Below are 22,613 nucleotides of genomic sequence, written 5' to 3'. Positions count from 1 at the left end.
CTCTTGGTTTAAGGAGGTGACTGGCATCCTGTTTATTTTTCCACTGATGCTTTGTAAACAGTAGAGACATTTTCAACTTTTATTACTTGTAAAATTGTCCTCACTTCAGGTACCTCAACAGTCAGGGCCTTAGCCTATGAAGAAAAGCAACAGCCACTTAATGAGTCCCAGCACTTGCAGAAAGATGAGTTAACTCAGAGCACATGTGACCAACAGAATAGCGCTCTTAATGGTGAATCCATAAAAGTAGTTAAGTACTCAGGAAATTCAAGGATACACCTAAACATTAAGACTTTCTAGATTTAAAAAAGAGGAAAAGAAGTCTTCCCAGTGCAACAGATGGATTCAGGCACAAATCAGAGTTCTGAATGTCAAATACAAAAAATGTTTAAAGCAGAGGGGCAGCTGGGTGGCTCAGTTAGGCGTCTGCCTTCAGCTCAGGTCATGATCCTGGGGTTCTGGGATTGAGTACCACGTTGGGTTCTCTGCTCAGCAGGGAGCTTGCTTCTCCCTCTCCCTGCTGCTCCTGATCTCTCTCACTCTGTCTCTTTCTCTCTCAAATAAAATCTTTTAAAAAAACAATCTTTAAAAATATATATTTAAGGCACAGAGAGAAAAATATGAAGATGAAGTAATTATGAAGGAAAAGTTAAGAAACTTGGAGGTTGGATCTGGAGGATTTAACATAACAAATGATAGGAATTCCAGAGGAGAAAAAGGATGAGATGCAGAAGAGGTCATGATTAAATAAAATATTCTAACCACATTTGTTATAATAAAATTTCCCCGAGTCTGTTAAGTGTTTATGAAGTTCCAGACTGTATTGAAGAGAAAAGACACATACCTAAGCATATCCTGGTAAAGTTTCCAAACTCTTAAGGATAAAGATAAATATTATAAGTTTCCTGGTGGAAAGAACAAGTTATTTAAAAAGAACAACAATGAAATAGCATGTCCTGAAAGAAGAGGACAGTGACCTAAGAATCTCATCCTCAACAAGATATCACTTACCAGCTAAGTTAAAGGAAGGATTTGTGAGGGTTGCAAAAATTTGAAGAATGTCATCTTCATAATTCAAGTGAAGAATTTGCCCATTTGAAGACTGTAATAATTAAACAGATGAATTGGAGAGCAGGTACCTATCCAAGAAAAGATGGTAGTGAGCAATGAAACTTGGGAGTATATGTGTGTCTAGTTAATGATAAGAGTGGACTGGGAACATGTGTACTATGGAAGCCTATACTTAATGGCAGGCTTATACTAAAGGAAATTCTGATATTAGTTTAAAATTAAAATGACTAAATATTGTATTTTTTGGGGGGGTTAAGTAGCCAGCATTATTACTTTTATTTTATTTTTATTTTAGATTTATTTATTTATTTATTTGACAGAGATCACAAGTAGGCAGAGAGGCAGACAGAGAGAGGAGGAGGCAGGCTCCTTGATGAGCAGAGAGCCTGATGAGGGGATCCCAGGACCCTGGGATCATGACCTGAGCTGAAGGCAGAGGCTTTAACCCACTGAGCCACCCAGGCACCCCTATCACTTTTAAATAATGATAGAGAAATGGGTTATTATATATAGCTTGGTGTGAAATATTTTTAATAGTTGTCATAGCACCTTATTAGTAACCTCCTTTGTTTTCTACAGAGTCAGCTACGCGATTTTCTTTCTGGGAGACAGTATGTAGTAACTGATGAAACTGATCTTTATGTACCAACATCACCAATGAGTAAACACAACCAGGATAATGAAAAGGTACTGAAAAATTGTGAGCAGGACTGATCCTCTTCAAATCACCATGAATTTGTACATTACAGTTATTATTTTTTCTCATTTTTAAAAGTTTTTAATTTGTTTAAATAAAACTATATTTGCAAAGAGTAATGCATTAGAGACTGCTGAGATCCTAGCAGTCAGTGCCTTCCAGGTTTTGGGACAACATAACAGGCACTATGCAAAAATAAGTATCACTCATCAGTCTTTGAAAAGTAGTTAGAAGGTCTAAGTTGCCAGAGTTATTTGAATCTTTGTATTTGACAAATTTGCTTATGGTTTTAAATGAATGATTCTTGGGAGGTTATGTACAATTGAAAATTCTGTTCTGTCACCTTTGAAGTAGATAACTGATGCATCACAAATTGTGATAATAAGTTTGTTGTGCAAACAAACCACAGAAAACAAACCACAGGTTTGGTCTAATATAATTTACCTTAAGTAAAATGCTATGCTAGGTACCTAATTAAATATAGTAACCCCTTAAAAACTGTGGGGGTTATGTTTATGGAATTTTCTATGGTAAATAAAATCACTATTGACAAGATAAAAATTTGAGTATTGGAAAACAGTAAAACTGCATTCAACATATCAAAATCTATCTTCTTTATTCAGTTTGACAATCACCTTCATTTTTAAGGAAATATTGCTAAGGCAGATTCTCCCATAAGTCCCATGCCACAAAGATCACATTTTAAGAAATATATTTGTCACTGCCCTCATAAATACCCGTGCACCTACTTCCTAGACTTACTAACATGCTTGAACATCTGCATTTAATATTTTTTGTGCCGTATTTGAAAGTTAAGTTTCTGACATCATGGTATTTAATCCCTAAAGTTCTTTAGCATATCATTTCCCGAAGATAGAAGCAGTAACATAATACCATTATTATATATAAGAAAACTTAATTTTCCCTAATATCACTTACTGTCTTCCCTATTCAGATTTCTCCATTTGTCCTCCAAATGGTTTTATCTCTCTTTAGATTTTTAATCTAGGAGAATTCCCCTCAGTCTTTTTCTCTTCTTATTTATGTATTTAAGTACTCCTGGAATTATTTATCTTGTTCTTCTATTTCCAGTAAACTAGAAGTTTTATGCAATAGCTTGCTTAGATTCAAGTTTAGTACTTCATAACTGAAGGTATCGTATTAAGAGACACAAACTCAAGTTGTCCCAAATTACCAGATCTCTCTAGGATAAAGATGTAGTTTTCCCTTTGCTGTCAACAGAAATCTGTGGGGTGACACTGTATAAATATACTGTTTTGCAGCAACTTTTCACCCAGTGGTTTTACACATATGTTCATGACCCTTGTCTGAATCAGTTATTTCTTTAGTGTTTGCAAAATGGTGAGTTTCTAACTCTGTCATGTCTTTACATTAATTAGCTGCCATTTCTCAGTAAAGCAGAGCTTGATAAGATAAAGCTATGTAGGGAAGTAGTTCCCTAGGAATGGCAGAGTCATGACTTAATACTTTCTCTCTCTCTCTTTTTTAAAAGATTTTATTTATTTAATTGACAGAGATCTCAAGTAAGTGGAGAGGCAGGCAGAGAGAGAGAGAGAGGAGAAAACAGGCTCCCTGCTGAGCAGAGAGCCCGACGTGGGGCTGAATCCCAGGACCCTGGGATCATGACCTGAGCAGAAGGCAGAGGCTTTAAGCCACTGAGCCACCCAGGTGCCCCAGTTCTTTCTCTTTCATTACCAGTTTAGGAGCTGGGATAATAGTTATTTATAAGATAGGATGCAAATTACATCTTATTCTGTTTATCTTTGTCCTTATGCATGTATTTATTGCTGTGGACTCATGAATTTTTATTCGGTTTTAAAATTAATTACAGTCCTTAACCTTTGATGCTAAAATGGAGGGATTCTGTTCAAGCTTCTGTGTCTTTTTTACATGCCCTATTAGACTTCTAAGCACTTCCCTTTTTTCTGGTATAATAAAATATCCCAAGTCCATCTTAGAATGTTTTCTGCCCAGATGTGATTCCCTTTAGTCGTTTGTAACTATTTTCTCTTAGTTGAAGTTAATTTTTCACTTCCATTATTTTTTTCTCTGGGGCCAAATATTGATAAAATGTTTACAAAATGCCTGGTCTTTTCTCATTGGTACTTAAGAGATGCATTCATATATCAAGAGAGTATATCACTTACAAATCTCTTCTCTCTGATTTATATTACAGGCTCTATAGGGAGGAAGCATTAATTGTTATTGTGTCCTTACAAGAAATGAATGAATTTGTATGTGTAAAATATCTAGCTGTTTATAATTTTGGCTTACAGTTATAAAATGTTGTCATAAATGGATATCCATGAAAAAAGAGTATAGCATATAGAAACTAATGGGTCTTCATTGCAAGCATATAGTTTTCTCATTTAAAAAAATATTCTCATTGTGTTAATACTCAACTTTTATCTCTTGCCTCTTTGGATTGTTTTCTAAGAGTATTCTACCTACTAGTTAGCTGATAGATTTTATGAGGACTATTAAAGTAGCAGTCATTTTCTCAACTATTTTTTTGTTACTTGCAGACTTCTGATTTTTCTTTTTGCAAAGTATTTTTGGAAGGCAATATATTTCTATTAAAATTCCAAAGTGACTTTTTGGACTGAAGTCTTGCATAGATATATTTTGATCACAAAATGTACCTTACTAATGCCACACCAGAGTCATCAAGTAGATGAATGGCATGAGTTTGAGAAACAATATTTTTGTTTCCTTATTTTATTTTTCCTAAGGTACTAAACTGCTTTAGAAATTCTGAAGTAAAGATGGGAAAAATGGAATAAAAGCCCTAAAAGAAAATCATCAGTTAAATAAAAATTTCTACTGCTATATTAGTTTTAGTTCTACTCTTTTTTTTTTTTTGCTTGTTTGGTCATCTTATGTTAAGAATTTTTGTGTTTGGCAAAGAAAGTAAAAAAATAGCTGTATAAATTATTAATCTCAATCTAAAAAAACTGACATCTTCAAATTGAGATTGAATATCTACGTTTCAGTAATAATTAATGGACAGGAAAAGAAACTTGGAAATGCCAGAAAGTTTAAATAAAATTGTTCAACTTCTAAACAAACATTGCAAATACTTTGTGGTATGGACCGAATTAGTTTATTAAATAAATAAACAGAACATTATCTTTATTTTTGGTATCTTGGTAAAAGCTTCAATCTTGCGGATTTTTTCAATTAGGCCCTTGCTTCTGGATATCATAACTGTATTTATGTGGAATGCTTTTCCAGAGAGCCTCTTTAAAACACACTTGCAAATATAAGAGCAGGGAAACCATAACTGCCATAACTGCCATGTTATATGACCATAATGATGGGGATAGATTTCCAATTGCAGCCATGAGTTAAAAGAAACACTCTTAACTGTGGGGACTCCAAGATGTTTTTCCCTGATGTTTGTCTAGCATCATAGATCAGAAGGGCAGAATTTGCTAGCCTTAAAGAGCAAGTTGTAGATGGGGTTTAAGCCCTCGTTGATACCTAGTAAGGATCAGATATATACATTTTGGTAAATTCTCATTATTTTTGGACAGCAAAAGCACAGTAAAATAGGGATTCAATGAAATTAAATGTAGAAAGAATAAAAAAATTTCTGATTACAATGTGAATGTCGTTTTTTTCCTTCTTTTTGATTTTTCATGAAATGTGTTACTCTTTCGAAACATGAAGGGTTAAGATAAAGGGGAGGTTCATATGTTTTAGGCTATTGTACTGTGAAGTTAAAATGGAAACTTCTGTATTATAGATTCACTTGAAGTATTATGATTTACACTGAAAGTAAAGATAAAAAGATAGTTGAAATCTAAGCGGAAAATTATATAATGCCTTAAGTTATAAAATTTTAGGGTGGATCTTAAAGGTGATTTTGATTTAGCTGTAACTTGAAGTAATTTTCTTTTTAAGGCAGTGTAATACAAATATGTGAGTGCTTAATAGATCCCAAATAGATTTTTATCAATAGTTTTCATTCTGAAATTTCTAAAAGAGCCAAATATGTGTATTAAGTTTTTTACATTTATCATTGAACAAAAATTAATTGAGAACCTATTAACAAAAATGAATTGATTAGATACTATAATGCCAGTCATTCTTTTAGGCCCTAAGGGCACACCATTTGCTTTACTGAAACTCATGAAGTAGTAGAAAGATTAAGAAAATACACAGCATCAGAAACCATTAAGATCTATGCAGGGAATTATAAGTGCCTGATAGGCTTAGGTGTAAGAGGGTAATAAGAAAGGGAGTACATGAATTACTCTCTGCAAATTGCCTCTCTGCAAAGGTAACATTTGTCTCATATTTTTAATATGTAAGAAAAAAACTTTAGAGGGTTAATATTTAAGTTTTTTTTTTTAATCAATTTTGCTTAAAATTTCAAGTCCATATTTAAGGTAACCTTTTCCTGTACAATAAAGTTTTTTTTTAAATAGACCCTGACTGCCTCCTGTGTTTCAAGAATTGTTTTTCTTAAGAAATTTAAATAATCCAAAAGCATGTTACCTTTATTTTTAAAAATTTTTTTTAAAGATTTTATTTATTTATTTGACAGAGGGAAAGAGACAGCCAGAGAAGGAACACAAGCAGAGGGGGAGTGGGAGAGGGAGAAACAGGATCCCTGTGGAGCAAGGAGCCTGATGCTGGGCTGGATTCCCTGAGGATCATGACCTGAGCCGAAGGTGGATGCTAAACTGAGCTACCCACGTGCCCCAACTTGAAACTTTATTAACAATTGTCTCAGAGACTTCCTAATAATTTATAATTTTTATTGCTACCTTTTAAAACTCTCTTTTATGCTTTCTAAGTTAAAATGTAGTTAAGCAATATGAAAATATTTTAATTTTAATTAGGAAAATATTTTCTTAGAATTATAAATGATAAATTATGGGGTCTTTGGCTAAGTTGTCAGTCACTGAAGGACTTACTGAATTTCAAGTTTTGAGAATGAATTGAGTTTAGAATTTGTGGAGTCCATTTTTTTTCATTAAATTATTTCTAAATTTATTTATTTTTTTACTACTATGTTCAATTAGCCAGCATATAATACATTATTAGTTTTTGATATAGTATTTATTTTTCTAAGGAAATAGGCAAGGAGAGTATTTCAAGTAAATAGCATGGGATCAACACTTAAGAATTAGTTACAACAAGATTTCAGATCAAGAAAATGGGGTGGAAGTAGTTGAGAAGGTGATGAGAATTCCATTAAAATAATGTAATTTTGATGAAATCCAGTTTATCAATTTTATCCTATTATAGATTGTGCTTTTGATTATAGATTGTCACGTGTAATAACTGCCTAATTCCAAGTCATAAGGATTTTTTCTTACGTTTTCTTCTTAAAGTTTTACAGTTTTACATATTGTACATTTAGACCTATAATCTGCTTTGAGTTAAGTTTTATAAAAAGTGTGAGGTTGGGGCACCTGGGTGTCTCAGTCAGTTAAGTGTCTGACTTCAGCTCGGGTCATGATGTCAGGGTTCTGGGATTTATTCCCACACTGGGCTCCCCACTTAGTGGGCTTGTCTCTCTGTCTCTCCCCCTGCTCATGCTTTCTCTCTCTCTCAAATAAGTAAAATCTTAAAAAAAAAAAAAAAAAAAAAAACAAAGAAAAGAAAAAAGTGTGAAGTTTCTGTGTTTTTCATTTTTTTTTTTAATTTTTAATTTTTTATAAACATATATTTTTATCCCCAGGGGTACAGGTCTGTGAATTACCAGGTTTACACACTTCACAGCACTCACCAAAGCACATACCCTCCCCAATGTCCATAATCCCACCCCGTTCTCCCAAACCCCCTCCCCCCTTCATTTGTTTCACATATGGCTGACCAGTTGTTCCCACACTAACTATTTATTGAAAACAATGTCCTTTCTTCATTGTTGCTTTTGTACCTTTGTCAAAAATCAAATGGCTGTATCTGTTAGATCTATTTGTGGACTCTGTTCTACTTCATTGATAGGAGTGTCCCTTCATAAATGCTGTATTATTTTGACTATACTGTAATATTTAAGATCATTTTCAGCCTATTTAATACGTTGTTGCAGTGTCTTCTGGCTTTTTGATGATTTGTTATTATCATTATTCTTTAGTATGTTATGTGTCATTTTGTTCTCGTTACTCTCAAGTTTTTCCTCTCGTCTTTGGCTGTCAGAGTTTAATTATAGAACAGGACTGATATTCTTTGTATTTTTCCTACTTGAGTAGCTTCTTAGATCTATAAAGTAATGTTTTCCACCAAATTTGGGATATTTTTGGCCATAATTTCATGAAATACTTTTTTCTGCTTATTTCACTCTTCTGCAGTTTTGCTGTCAGCTATGGATTATGGCTCTTTATGCAGGGATTCTAAATACATGTCACACAGAGCTCTTTGGTTTTATTTTTCTTTCCTTTTTTCTTTCCTTCTTTTGTTTTTCTGGTTTGATAATTTCTATTTATATATTTGTAAGTTCACTTATACTTTCTTCCACTTTCTCCAAGTTGTTTTTGAGCCCATTTAGCAAATTTTGTTTTGGTCTTTGTACTTTTCATTTCTGGAATTTACTTTCTTTATAATGTCCACTTTTCTGTTGTCATTTCCCCTGTTAATTTATTGAATATTTTTTGGTTTGAGTTCTTTGTATATATTTATAGCAGCGACCTCAGAGTTTTGTCTGCTAAATCTAGTATCTAGGTCCATTTGGTGTTAATTTTTATTGACTGCTTTTTATCCTGAGTGGGGGTAACACTTTTTTTTTTGAACTGTCTTATAATTTTCAGACAAAAACATTATAGATATTATTTTATAGTGATTCTGGATTTTGTCATGTTCTTCTGAAGACAATTGAGTTTTTATTCCAGTAGGCAGTTTTCTTGCCTGGATTTTAACTTCATATTTTGTCTCCTTGGTTTGAAGCTTTTTGGATATCTATTCTTATTGTTTTCCTTTGCTGGTTTTCTTTTTTTTAAGGTTGACTTTTGTAGGTCTTTCTTCTGCCTGCAAAACGTGGCAGTAAACCAAGGATTTGGGAAAGTATGGAGCTCATTCTTTCCATGGATTCTTTTTTCCTGGGATTTTCCTGTGTTTTCCAGTTGTTCTGACTAATTTTGGCTCTCTACTCTTAACACTTCAAACCTGTCCAGCTTCAGCTTTCTGTGACTTAAGCTACACACAGTTGAGGAATGTACTCAGTTTAGCAAACCTTCCAACTCATAGCTCTAGTTCCTTGTAACTCAGTCTTTCTTGAATGTATTTCTTTCTTATTTCTGCCTGTGTTTTTGATGGACCTGTGGTGTCTCCCCCATGCTTGTGTAGTTTTGCTGTCAGCTATGGATTATGGCTCTTTATGCTCTCAATTATGTCCAAGATTTTCCCCTTTAAATTTATAGCTGCTTTCCAGCCCTGGATTCAGAGGGCACCATTATAGTCACTTATATCTGCCACAGCTATAGTCATGAAATTTGAGTCAGTAAACCACAAACTTAATTCATTTTTTTTTTTTTTTAAAGTAGGCTCCATGCCCAGCATGGAGCCCAGAGTGGGGTTTGAACTCATGACCCTGAGATCATGACCTAAGCTGCGATCAAAAGTTGGATGTCAGTTGACTCAACCACCCAGACACCCCTAATTCATTCCCTTCTTATTGCAGTTCTGCTAAAATTAAATATTCCTCCAGCTCCTATCTACCTTCTAGATACTTCCCATTGTCTTTAAATAGTATTTAAGATTTTTTTTATTTACTATTTTATGTTTGTTTTCTGTGAGGTTCATATGATCACTCACTTCTCCACAGGAAGTTTAGGACCTTGAATACCCACAAACTTGCTATTCTTAACCCTTCTTGTTGCAGTTCTTTTAAAATAAAATTATCCTCTATGTTGGGTCTGCTTTGTGTATGCTTTCCAGTATAGTTATGTTTTTGAAATTTTACTAATATTTAATTGTTACCTGTGGGAGTTCACAGTATCACTTCCTCAATACTAGAATTTGCAAAAACCTATATAGCTATAAGTAGGTAATTTTAAGAATAAGATCATTGAATGCCTTGGTTTGTAAAATGCCCTTGACCATAAAAGACAAGTATAGAATATATGAAAGAACCATGTCAATGACATCAACTACTTGTTATTTTCTTTTTTTTCCTTTGTTGTTGTTGTTATTTTCTTAACACTTGCTTGAATTTCTTCATTGTAATACTTACTTGGTTATTTGGTATTGTCAAAGTCAGCATCTAATAATTACCCCCAAATTTAACCATTTAAATTCAGCCCTTGTGTCCAGCCCTGTGTACGTATAGGACCAAATAGTGCCAGTCAGCCTATTCCCTCAGCTTTAAGAGACTTCATTTCTCTTGTTATTTAGTGACAAATGTGTACAAGGGCATGAGATTCAGCTTTATTGGAAATTCAGACTTTGGACTTTATCCTTTATATAATTTTTAAGAGGTATTTTTCAACAATTATGATCATTGTTATTTGCTCATACTTACTTAGTAGTGGCACATTTGTTTCATGAGCAGGGATATGTTAATTGTCCAACTCAATCTTTTGTTGTATGGTAGTCTTCTCTTTTCCCATAGAGTTGAGTGAGATATTATTATTGAGTAATCATAAGTATTTTTACTGTGTATGAAGAAAAGATTATTGATTTAGAACAACTTCAATAAAGAAAATAATGTTTTTTTGTACAGGTGCAGTTACTAGCAAGAAAAATTATCTACTCATATTTAAGCCTGCTTGTGAATTCAAAGAATGACCTGGCTCTGGCTCATGTTCTCAATATTCCTGATAGAGGACTTGGAAGAGAAGCCTTCACTGATTTGAAACATGCCGCTCAAGAGAAAAAGATGTCTATCTTTTTGGTATGGACATGTTACATTTTCAATATATTTTAAAGACTTATGAACAGTAGATATATGTACCTTAATATAGAATTCTTTTAGCTATGATAAAACAACTTTTAAACTCTGAATATATGCTCTTCTCTTGTATTTGAAAACCTATGGTATTGTTATTTATTACCATATTCTTCAAATTTGATTAGAGAAAATTTTTCTAAAGCAATGTTTTCCGACATGTGTTCTATAGAGTGGTATCTCTGTTAAATTCTCCTTGGATAAATATTTCCAAAGGCAAAAGTCCCTGTTAAGTGCTCTTTGAATAAGATGTTTCCAAGGGCAAACAGTTTGGAAATAGTACCTTTATTGGAAATATTACCTTTATTGTAGATATGTAACGCATATATGTATATCAAAAGCTCTGAGAAGTCTTACCATTAAGAAATCTGCTTAAGTTAACCTTGTTACTTAATGTGTCGTTTCCTACATTATTTAACCTTGGAACTTTCTAACAAATTACTGAAATTTCATAGAATTTAGGATACTCTTTAAAATATTTCATCTTTGTTGGAGATACTCTTTAAGTATAGCATCCTGTATATATTTTTGTCATCGTAAGGCAAGTCCTTTCGAACTACACATGATCAAATGATCCTAAAATGTGAAAGCTAGATAGGGCTTTGTTCTTATTTAGTCTAAATGTTGAGCTTATAAATAAAAAAGATAAAGCTTGGAAGAGTTGAATTAATTGCCTATCCTTGAATAAATCAACACCGTTGACCCTGAAAAACCCTTTGTTTCATATTAAAAATTCCAGTTTAATCTACATGAGAATATAGATTGTAGCATACAATCTAGTATATGTAGTATACTACATAGTAAAATGTTACATAGTAAAATGTAGTATACATACACTAATATTTTATAATTAGTGATACGCTCTTATGAATGTATTCTTTTTTCTTAAAGATTTTATTTGTTTATTTATTTGTCAGAGAGAAAGAGAGAGAGAGAGCACACAAGCAGGCAGAAAGGCAGGCAGAGGCAGAGAGAGAAGCAGGCTCCCTGCGGAGCAGAGATCCTGATGTGGGACTCGATCCCAGGACCCTGGGATCATGACCTGAGCCGAAGGTAGTGGCTTAACCCACTGAGCCACCCAGGTATCCCTATGAATGTATTCTTATGCCCTTAGTTTGTCACCTTACTTGGCTTCTCAGTTTCCACTCACATTGCCATCACCTTTTTTGGCCTGAATTTTGCCTGGCATCTGTTTGTTTAATTATATGCTTCTGAATTAAAGTGACATGAATCATAAAAAGTACTTACTTTACCTGTATACCAAGAAATAATATAAATGTACCCAGTTTCATAAAGTTTTATTTTTAATGTACTAAATCCTTAAACATAACTGAATCATTTATTTTAATTCATAGGTGGCCACATCATTTATTAGAACACTGGAGCTTGGAGGGAAGGGATATGCACCATCACCATCTGATCCTTTAAGGGCACATGTAAAAGGACTGTCTAATTTTATTAACTTCATTGACAATTTAGATGAGATTCTTGGAGAAGTACCAAATCCAAGGTAATGACTTTTCATAAATTGCAAATGTGTGTTATTAATCTGTCTTTAAAATTTTACAGGATCAGATGCAGATTTGACTATATGAGCTATTGAAATGCCTAACATCAACAGTAAGGAAAAGAAACAATATCTAGATGAATAAATTATAATCTCATGACTTTTTTCCCTATTTCTGCCTATCTTTGATTCTAAAATTTTTGCCAAAGTCAAATGGCATGTTCACGTGAAATTTGACTAGAGAAGAGGGCTATTTGTCTTTATCTGGAAGAAATAGATTTTGGAGGACTGGACGTGACTGAACAGATAATTTCTTTAAAATTTGTAGTTAGTACTAAAGGAAACTTATACCAAGAATGAGGAAATTGACAAAGATATGATAAAATCTATATTCTACTTCTGGCTAATTTTTTTCCCATTTTCTTGAGTGTAAATCTCTGGTTTATCTGAAATTTGTTTTTATATGATATTAGAAGTAAGAGATTCTTTCTTATCTGATAAACTCCCATTTATAATATACACATATTGGATGATGAGTAATTTTGTGATTAGTTTTGGGGGTGCAGAAATGAGCTGTATATGTTAACAATCATGGTAGATCATTGCCATTCGGTGGGTATGCTAAAGCGTACGAATGGGTTGGTATTTATTGAACACTTTTTAATGTGTCAGGCTTTTTATGGGGATTATCATTTGATCATTACAACAACCTTACATTATAGGTACTATATAAATACCCAATTTATAGAGGAAGAAAGTGAAGTTCTGAGACTTAAGTGATTTACCTCAGTCACATTGCTATTTAAGTAGCACAGCTGGGATCTGAACTCAGTTCTCAACCTGGAACCCATTCTCTTAATTACTGTATCTTATTTCTTGAAACTTCTTTTTATTTTAAGATTCAAAGAAGAATTTGTTTCTCAGGATTTTATTCTGAATTGTATCCTCTGTCTTTATGGATGTCTATTACAAGAAAGTGAATTTGGAAGATGGTTTTGAATATACTTTATAGCCAATATCAGTGGCATCTTCTGAACTTTCAAATAATGTATTGGCTGCCTATTTCTTCTAAGATAGTGGATAATTTTTAAAAACATTTTATTTTTAGCAAAGCAAATATAAGTATATTTGGTTAAAGTCAAATAGTAAAAAAGTCCTCCACAGATGGTCTTTAAATTTTTTTTGTGTGTTTGTTTTTATATTTACGTCATTTAAATGAAATTTTAATGCAACTATTTGTTGATTTTTTTTTCCATTTGAGATATTATTAAATTCCTACCCTGGAAGATGGTGATTTGCTACTAACTCACCAACCTCCCAGCCACCCCTGGTCTGTCTTCCCCATCCTGTCATATTCACAGAACTTATCTTCTTTTATCCTTCTAATATAGTTATACCACAATTTCAGTTTAAGTTATATTTTAGAATTTATATTATTATGACTCTGTAAATACTGCCTATACCTAAGCTATGTGATATGCTGTAATTATACTTCCTTTCTTGTACAAATTTTTTGTGTTTTTCCTAGACTTAATAATTATCTATTTTTCTCTTTTGCTTTACTTCCTGTATATTCATCATCGATTCTCTTTTGAGCTTTCCAACAAAACCATATATATTCTTCTTATTAGATCATCTGTCAGTTCTGGTTTTTGCCCTTGAAGGCATTCCCTCTAGAGAGCCCTCTATCTTCTTTGCTGAGTGTGCACTTTTGCTTATTCAGCCTGTTTCATAGTGGTAATGGTGAAGCTTCATTACCTGTGAATTTTCTTTGCCTCTGCATTATTTTTTGGATCTTGTCACTTTATTTTTAGCTGATAAATCCCTTATTTTACTCATATAGCTTTCTGAGAATAATAGGAGACAAATACCTTTATTGTATTCTCACATTTGGTTGTATGTGATCTTATGCCATGTTTTATTTATTTAAGATTGTTGTGTTTATTTCTAAGATTATTTTTATCTGCTTCCTGGAGGTTCTTTATCTAAGTTGAATGTTTTTGTTTGTTTTGCTCTCTTTCATGTTGGAGGTATTTCTAAAATGCGTGGTGATTCTGAATAGTCCTTTTATCATATTTAAGAATGAAACCATAGAAAGCTGATTAGTAGCTCTATATAATGGATTTCATTATAGTATGGTAGCCATTGGCTCTTTTGTTGGGGATTCTGCAATGTCAGTAAAAATAGGTCTTTTCTTTGGGACTTACCCCCAAAGTTCCCAGAGTGGCATCCTTCAGTCCCTTTTGGAAAGCTGTAAGTCTAGCTAATAATATGCTGGAATTTGAGGTAGGGTAAGGGGTTCATGTTGAGTCTCCCACTTCAGTATGTAGACTTTTACTTAATCACTCTATTTTTAGTCCCTGCTGCCTCAAGGTCCAGAGCCGATCTGGTAGCTTCTTCAGAGTAGTCTTGCTTTCCATGCTTAGGGGAGAGAAGTGCACTGGCCTGACTGCTCAGAATAGGAGAGGCGATTTTAGGTGTCTAAGTGCTTCTGATGTAAACTGTCAACCAGCTTGCTTGTTTGCAGCTCCTTCTTTATTGTAGCCTTCAGTATTGAATTCGATTTCTGAGAATTTCTGGGGTTGCTTCTTATTGGTGTCTCTTTCAGCAGTTACTTGTGTTTTAGCTTTCTTTGTTCTGAAAGTAGTCAGCTACCACATGTAGCTGCTTTTCATTTTTCCATGCTTTCATTATATGTCTCTGCTGTCATCTGTTATTGTCTCCTCTAACATTCTCTTTCTTTTTTAAAAAGATTTTATTTATTTATTTGCCAGAGAGAGAGAGAGAGAGGGAGAGACATAGAGAGAGGGAATACAACTAGGGGGAGTGGAAGAGGGAGAATCAGGCTTCCCGATGAGCAGAGAGCCTGATGCGGGGCTCAATTCCAGGACCTTGGGATCATGACCTAAGCCAAAGGCAGACACTTAGTGATTGAGCCACCCAGGTGCCCCAACATTCTCTTTCTTTGCGGATTTTAAAACACTTGTCTTTTTGTCATTTTTAGTGCAATTTTAGGAGGGAGAAGATAAAAATGTGTATATTCAATCCAATGTAGTTTGTTATAATTACATTCCTGAGGAATTTCTTTTTTTTTTTTTTTAAGACTTTATTTATTTATTTGACAGAGAGATCACAAGTAGGCAGAGAGGCAGGCAGAGAGAGAGAGAGAGGAAGCAGGCTCCCCACGGAGCAGAGAGCCTGATGCGGGACTCGATCCCAGGACCCTGAGATCATGACCTGAGCCGAAGGCAGTGGCTTAACCCACTGAGTCACCCAGGCGCCCCTCCTGAGGAATTTCTGGTTGGGATAAATTATCTATAGGAAAGAAGTACATTTTAGGGGCATCTAAGATGAGAGAATAGACTTAAATTCTTTAACTTATCAGTGAGTTATTTTGGATATCCTCTCTTGTCACAGTGAGTAATTACTCTATGTTCTAGGGAAAACACTAAAGAAGTAGATGTCTAAATAGTGGGTATGTTCATGTGGATGTCTATTTAAATAGTCCACCTGAGCAATTTTTCTTTCCTTTTTTTCTCCTTATTTCATCTTTATTGTGATTTTTGTATCTTTTAAGTGTATATTTCTCCCCAGGCTGTAAAGTCTATGAGGGTTCTTTTGATTTTCTGCACTAATATTCCCTAGTCCTGGCACAGTTTCTGGCACAGAGTAGACACTCAATTATTTATTTACTTGTCTGTTTTTAACTGACTCACAGTAATTCACTTTTCCACTCTATTGAAGCTATTCTACCAAAGAACACTTGTGATCTAGTTGGTGTAGAATTTTTGGTCTCTGTCGTGCCCTTAAATTTGATCATTTTCTTTCTTAGAACTCGTTTTCCCTGTGCTTCTGAGATTTCAGTCTATTTTCCACCTATGTCTGAGACTGCATATATGCAAATTCGAAACCTATATTTCAGTGAGATTCAAACCTCTTTCCTGAGTATCAAAAATATATCTTCAACTATATGTTGTGATCTCAAAGGCAACAAAAACTTAACATATTCCAAACCAAATCATCTTCCTGCAAACCTGCTTCTTCTCCTAAAGAGCCCAACTTGATGAAGCCTCTCTTCCTCCAGCTACATAACAGGAAATCTGAAACATATCCTAATCTCCCATTTCTCCTTTAACTGTCCCTTCAGTAACCAAGATCCATGAATTCTATTTTTTTTTTAAGATTTTATTTATTTATTTGAGAGAAAGACAGAGAGAGCATGAGAGAGGAGAAGACCAGAGGGAGAAGCCTACTCCCCGTGGAGCTGGGAGCCCAATGTGGGACTTGATTCAGGTACTCCAGGATCATGACCTGAGCTGAAGGCAGTTGCTTAACCAACTGAGCCACCCAGGCACCCCCATAAATTCTTCTTAACATTTTGATACTCTTTCTTCTCATCTCTAGTCTTATAGCTCCTATCTTGATTCCATTTTTTAATGGAAAGTCTGTTTTCAGACTTTTATCCTTTCTTGCTTAAACTTCTTCACTTCTATCGGAGTTATTCTTTCTGCCTCCAATCTTGAGTTGCCCCATCCTATTGTCCTTACTGCTGCTAGAGGTCTTTCCAAAACAACAAATGTTACTTCTGTGAATGAAATCCTTCAATGACTTCATATTAGGTATAGGCAAAGACCCCAGAAGCCTCAGTATGATATAGAAATCCTATGTGCTCTAATTCCTGCCTGTATCTTGCTCTGGCCTCTATCTCTCAACCTCAAAACTTAGAGATAAAAATGTGTTTAACTCTTATAACTGATTATAATAGGGTGGAGGTGGTAGGGAATCACAATAATCTTCGAATCAAAAAGAAGATGGAGAATAGATAGGGAAGAAATGAAAGAACAGATTCTCACACTTCCCTCCCCATTGCCAAGTTTTCATCAAGCCATTTTAGCAGTAATTTGGTTGTATTTCTACATTCTGCCAGTAGGTGCCACCATAAAATGCATACTATATTTTCCTGAAAAATATCTTAAATTAAGGGTTTCAGGTTACATAAATTAGTTAGTTCTCTCTTGTTCAAATGTTTAAAATTGTGTATTTCAAGTTTATGACAACTTTTTAATATACACTTGAATTGTATTCATTGGACTAAATATTATACCTTTATAGAATGTTAAATCTACTTGAAATTATCCAATCCAAAATGATATTGTTACATTTTTCTCATTTAAAAATATTGTAGGGGAGCCTGGGTGGCTCAGTAGGTTAAGCATCTGCCTTCGGCTTGGGTCATGATCCCAGTGTCCTGGGATCCAAACCTACATCGGACTCCCTATTCAACAGGGAAGTCTACTTCTCCCTCTTCCTCTGTGTGTGCGCTCTCTCTTTCCTTTTCAAATAAATAAATAAATCTTTTAAAAAATATCCTAGAAACATTTTTTATATATCTCATGGAGGACTTAATCATACTTAATTTTTATTTTAATTTTTTAATTTTTTTATAAACATATATAATATTATTAGCCCCAGGGATACAGGTCTGTGAATCGCCAGGTTTACACACTTCACAGCACTCACCATAGCACATACCCTCCCCAATATCCACAACCCCACCACCCTCCCCCGACCCCCCCCCTTCCCAGCAACGTTCAGTTTGTTTTGTGAGATTAAGAGTCTCTTATGGTTTGTCTCCCTCCCAATCCCATCTTGTTTCATTTATTCTTTTCCTACTCCCAAACCCCCCACCTTGCATCTCCACTTCCTCATATCAGGGAGATCATATGATCATTGTCTTTCTCTGATTGACTTATTTCGCTAAGCATAATACCCTCTAGTTCCATCCACGTTGTCGCAAATGGCAAGATTTCATTTCTTTTGATGGCTGCATAGTATTCCATTGTATATATATACCACATCTTCTTTATCCATTCATCTGTTGATGGACATATAGGTTCTTTCCACAGTTTGGCTATTGTGGACATTGCTGCTATAAACATTCAGGTGCACGTGCCCCTTCGGATCACTATGTTTGTATCTTTAGGGTAAATACCCAATAGTGCAATTGCTGGGTCATAGGGAGCTCTATTTTCATGGAAGTTTGAGGAACCTCCATGCTGTTTTCCAGAGTGGTTGCACCAGCTTGCATTCCTACCAACAGTGTTGGAGGGTTCCCCTTTCTCCACATCCTCGCCAGCATCTGTCATTTCTTGACTTGTTAATTTGAGCCATTCTGACTGGTGTGAGGTGATAGCTCATTGTGGTTTTGATTGGTTTTTCCCTGATGCCAAGTGATGTGGAGCATTTTTTCATGTGTCTGTTGGCCATCTGGATGTCTTCTTTGCAGAAATGTCTGTACATGTCCTCTGCCCATTTCTTGATTGGATTATTTATTCTTTTGAGTGTTGAGTTTGCTAATCTCTTTATAGATTTTGGATACTAGCCCTTTATCTGTTATCGTTGGTAAATGTCTTCTCCCATTCTGTCAGTTGTCTTTTGGTTTTGTTAACTGTTTCCTTTGCTGTGCAAAAGACTTTGATCTTGATGAAATCCAAATAGTTCATTTTTGCCCTTGCTTCCCTTGCCTTTGGTGATGTTCCTGGGAAGAAGTTGCTGCGGCTGAGGTCAAAGAGGTTGCTGCCTGTGTTCTCAAGGATTTAGATGGATTCATTTCTCACATTGAGGTCCTTCATCCATTTTGAGTCTATTTTTGTGTGTGGTGTAAGGAAATGGTCTATTTTCATTTTTCTGCATGTGGCTGTCCAGTTTTCCCAACACCATTTGTTGAAGAGGCTGTCTTTTTTCCATTGGACATTCTTTCCTGCTTTGTTGAAGATTAGTTGACCATAGAGGTGAGGGTCTATTTCTGGGCTCTTTGTTCTGTTCCATTGATCTATTTGTCTGTTTTTGTGCCAGTATCATACTGTCTTGATGATGACAGCTTTGTAATAGAGCTTGAAGTCCAGAATTGTGATGCCACCAACTTTGGCTTTCTTTTTCAATATTCCTTTGGCTATTCAATGTCTTTTCTGGTTCTATAAATTTTAGGATTATTTGTTCCATTTCTTTGAAAAAAATGGATGGGATTTTGATATGGATTGCATTAAATGTGTAGATTGCTTTACGTAGCATAGACATTTTCATGGTATTTGTTCTTCCAATCCAGGAGCATGGAACATTTTTCCATTTTTTTTGTGTCTTCCTCAATTTCTTTCATGAGTACTTTATAGTTTTCTGAGTATAGATTCTTTGCCTCTTTGGTTAGGTTTATTCCTACGTATCTTATGGTTTTGGAGCAATTATAAATGGGATTGACTCCTTAATTTCTCTTTCTTCTGTCTTCTTTTGGCGTAAAGAAATGCTATTGATTTCTTTGCATTGATTTTATACCCTGACACTTTATTGAATTCCTGTACAAGTTCTAGCAGTGTTCCTGACCTTAGTGGAAAAGCTTTCAGTTTTTCTCCATTGAGAATATTTGTGGTGGGTTTTTCATAGATGGCTTTGATAATATTGAGGTATGTGCACTTACACTTTGAAGAATTTTGATCAGGAAGGGATGCTGTACTTTGTCAAATGCTTTTTCAGCATCTATTGAGACTATCATATGGTTCTTGTTCATACTTAATTTTTCAAGATATGTTTTAGCAAATAGTTATCTAATTCTTGAAGATGGTAGGGGAAAGCCAATCCATATAGTAAAGATACTCAATAATTACACAGAAGTATTACCAATCATTTGTATTATTGCTTATTGCTCTCTTTCAGTCACTACACTTTAATACAAACTTGGAGATTTTTAAAAAATATTTTAATTATTTATCTGACAGAAAGAAAGAGAGAGAGTACAAGCAGGGGGAGCTGCAGAGGGAGAGGGAGAAGCAGACTCCCCACGGAGTGCAAGCCTGATGGCGGGCTTGAACCAAGGACCCTGGGATCATGATCTGAGCCAAGGGCAGATGCTTAACCAACTGAGCCACCCAGGTGCCCCTAGACTTGGGATTTAATTATGTTTTTCCTCAGTAGCTTTATTTCTCTCTTTCTTCCCCAGGGCTCTAATGTGATACATTTGGTAGTCCAGAGCTGCTGCTTACCTCTTTTTCACCTAAAGTCTTCCATTAATGTTGATCCAGAGTACTCATAATTTATCTTCTGAGATGCTTCCTGAATAACCCCCTTTTTCCTTACCCACCCACTCAAAATTCTTCTATACCTTCAGTATCTCACTTACTCATGTGATCAGTTGTAACCTCTTAAAAATATTTTATTTATCTTATCCCAGTGCCTAGCACAAATGTCCTAGTGTCATTTGAGTTAAAACTTAATAGATTCCAGGTTCTAGAAGCAAGAGTCTGGATTATGCCACCATGTTGCTGAGCAGATATTTGAAGAGCTAATATTTGACTTTAGTAGTGAATGTATAGCAATACACTAGTGATAGTACTGGTGTTTGAAGTTTTTTCCCAAGGGTCAAAATGTTGAGTTTGGCAAATATCTGAAACACAAATCTTACATATTTTTTCCTAATATAATTCATTCAGGGAATCATATCATCTTTAATATTTAGTATATTTGTACTTATAGAAGGAAAGAGAAAAAGAGTCAGAGGTGACTTTTACTTAATATCATTGAAAGCATTTTTTTGTTCTTGCAATTGGCATTATAACACTTTCATATTTTATTATCCTTTTGAGTCTTTTCCAAAACTCTTCCATTAGATTACTTTGCAGATAAAGTTCATAGTATTGTGTTTTCATTTTGGCTTCATTTCATCCAATTACTTTCTGTGCTTTTGATTGAAAATCAAGGGAAAAAAACAGAAAAAGAAAATGCATATATATATATATATATATATATATGAATTCCCTTGAAAATTTTTTCCCTTGAAAATTAAGGGAAAAAAACATAGAAAAGGAAAATGTCTGTCTGTATATATGTGTGTATATATAGTGTGTGAACTCTAAAGAATTCATATATATATATACACACATATATATGAATTCTTTAGAGTTAAAGAATTCATATATATATAAACACACACACATATATATGAATTCTTTAGTTTACTCAGACTTCTGATTACCAATATATGGCAGATTAGTTCCCCTGGTTGACCCTTACACTGAAAATAGTTAATAATACTGGATAGCATAGTTTTAAAATACTTCTTAAATGCATTGATGAGTAGGCATATATAATGAAAATATAGGCCAAAAACTAGGAGAGGGAAGAAAGCCAGAGAGGGAAGGCAAGAAGGGAAGTGAGCTTTTATTTTGAGAGTATTTGGTGATTTGGAAGGTCAGTTCTTAAAGAGTCACTAAGTCTGAGAGTGCAAAGAGAAAGCCCAGGGACTAAGTTGAGAAGTCTATTGAATATACCCACTCTATAGGGCTGCCCACTCTATGTCAAATGAGCCAAGAATAAGGGCTTTAGCCTGATAAAGGGTTTCTATATTTGGTGTTAAAGTATTTTATCATTCTATTTAAGATTGAGAATAAGGTAAGAGTTTTTGATCTTATCATTTCTTTTCAGCGTGATATCAGGTGTAATAAGGCAAGAAAAAAACAGGAGATACAACAATTGGAAGAAATAAAGTTCTGTTTGATGATAATATGATTGTATATGTAGAAACTCCCAGAATATAAAGGCAAATTATTAATATTAATAGAAGTGTTTAACAGTGTTGTTGGACACAAGGTCAAAAAACAACAAGCAATCGTATTTCTATGCCATCACCAAATAGAAATTAAAAAAAAAAAAAGAGCTTCAAGAATATAAAATACATATAGGTGCCTGGGTGGCTCAATGGGTTAAGCTGCTGCCTTAGGGTCAGGTCATGATCTCAGGGTCCTGGGATCGAGTTCCGCATTAGGCTCTCTGCTCAGCAGGGAGCCAGGCTTCCTCCTCTCTCTCTCTCTGCCTGACTCTCTGCCTACTTGTGATCTCTCTCTGTCAAATAAATAAATAAAATCTTAAAAAAAAAAGAATATAAAATACATAAAATAAATCTCATAAAAGTCATAGGAATTCCTTCCTCTCAGAAAGTTCAGACTCAAGGTGAAATTCTCTACTTGCTCTCTCCCATCCAGATCAAAGTGCTACCAGAGATTTTTTTCTTCAGGAAAATCCATTCATTCTGCTTGCCTCTCACTTAACAGCTCCCAACTTTCCACTCTAGTTCTTGTTTTTTCCTTTTTTGGGGAGAGATTAGAGATTTCCTCCTATTGCTGCCAAACCTGGTGAGATATTCCCCCAGAGTATTTATTTAGTCTGCCATAGTGTAAGTGGAAAGGGCCTAGGTACTTTTGTATTGCAAATAATAATATAGTAATTGTAAACTATGTATCTTTGTCTTACTGTTAAAAACTTTAGATTGTTGGGTGTGATAGTGGTCATTTATTTAACAAATGTAGCAATCATTTCTTCTGTGTGCTAGGTATAAACTGGTAGTATAAAGATTGGTAAATAGATTGTTACTTTCT

The 22,613-nt window shown here is 34.5% G+C and overlaps 1 protein-coding gene across 2 annotated transcripts in view; it reads left to right on the top strand.

Annotated features, from left to right (window-relative positions):
• The window catches only part of LOC101679925 (PARP1 binding protein), a 70,436-nt gene that overhangs the window by 23,397 nt on the left and 24,426 nt on the right, over positions 1-22,613 (top strand). The window contains exons 4-6 of one of the 2 annotated variants that reach the window (XM_045084782.1): positions 1,651-1,758; positions 10,467-10,631; positions 12,041-12,195. In XM_045084782.1, coding sequence (XP_044940717.1) covers positions 1,651-1,758; positions 10,467-10,631; positions 12,041-12,195 — 428 coding nt within the window. Of the gene's footprint in view, positions 1-1,650; positions 1,759-10,460; positions 10,632-12,040; positions 12,196-22,613 lie in introns of both variants that reach the window. The other variant, XM_004742987.3, reaches the window with a different exon arrangement.

Source organism: Mustela putorius, unplaced genomic scaffold, assembly GCF_011764305.1.
Source record: "Mustela putorius furo isolate JIRA1106 unplaced genomic scaffold, ASM1176430v1.1 tig00000788_pilon_pilon_pilon, whole genome shotgun sequence".
In the NCBI taxonomy this organism is placed as follows: Eukaryota; Metazoa; Chordata; class Mammalia; order Carnivora; family Mustelidae; genus Mustela; species Mustela putorius.
The sequence above is the reverse complement of the archived record's forward strand: the minus strand, read 5'-3'. Positions and strand labels throughout refer to the sequence as shown.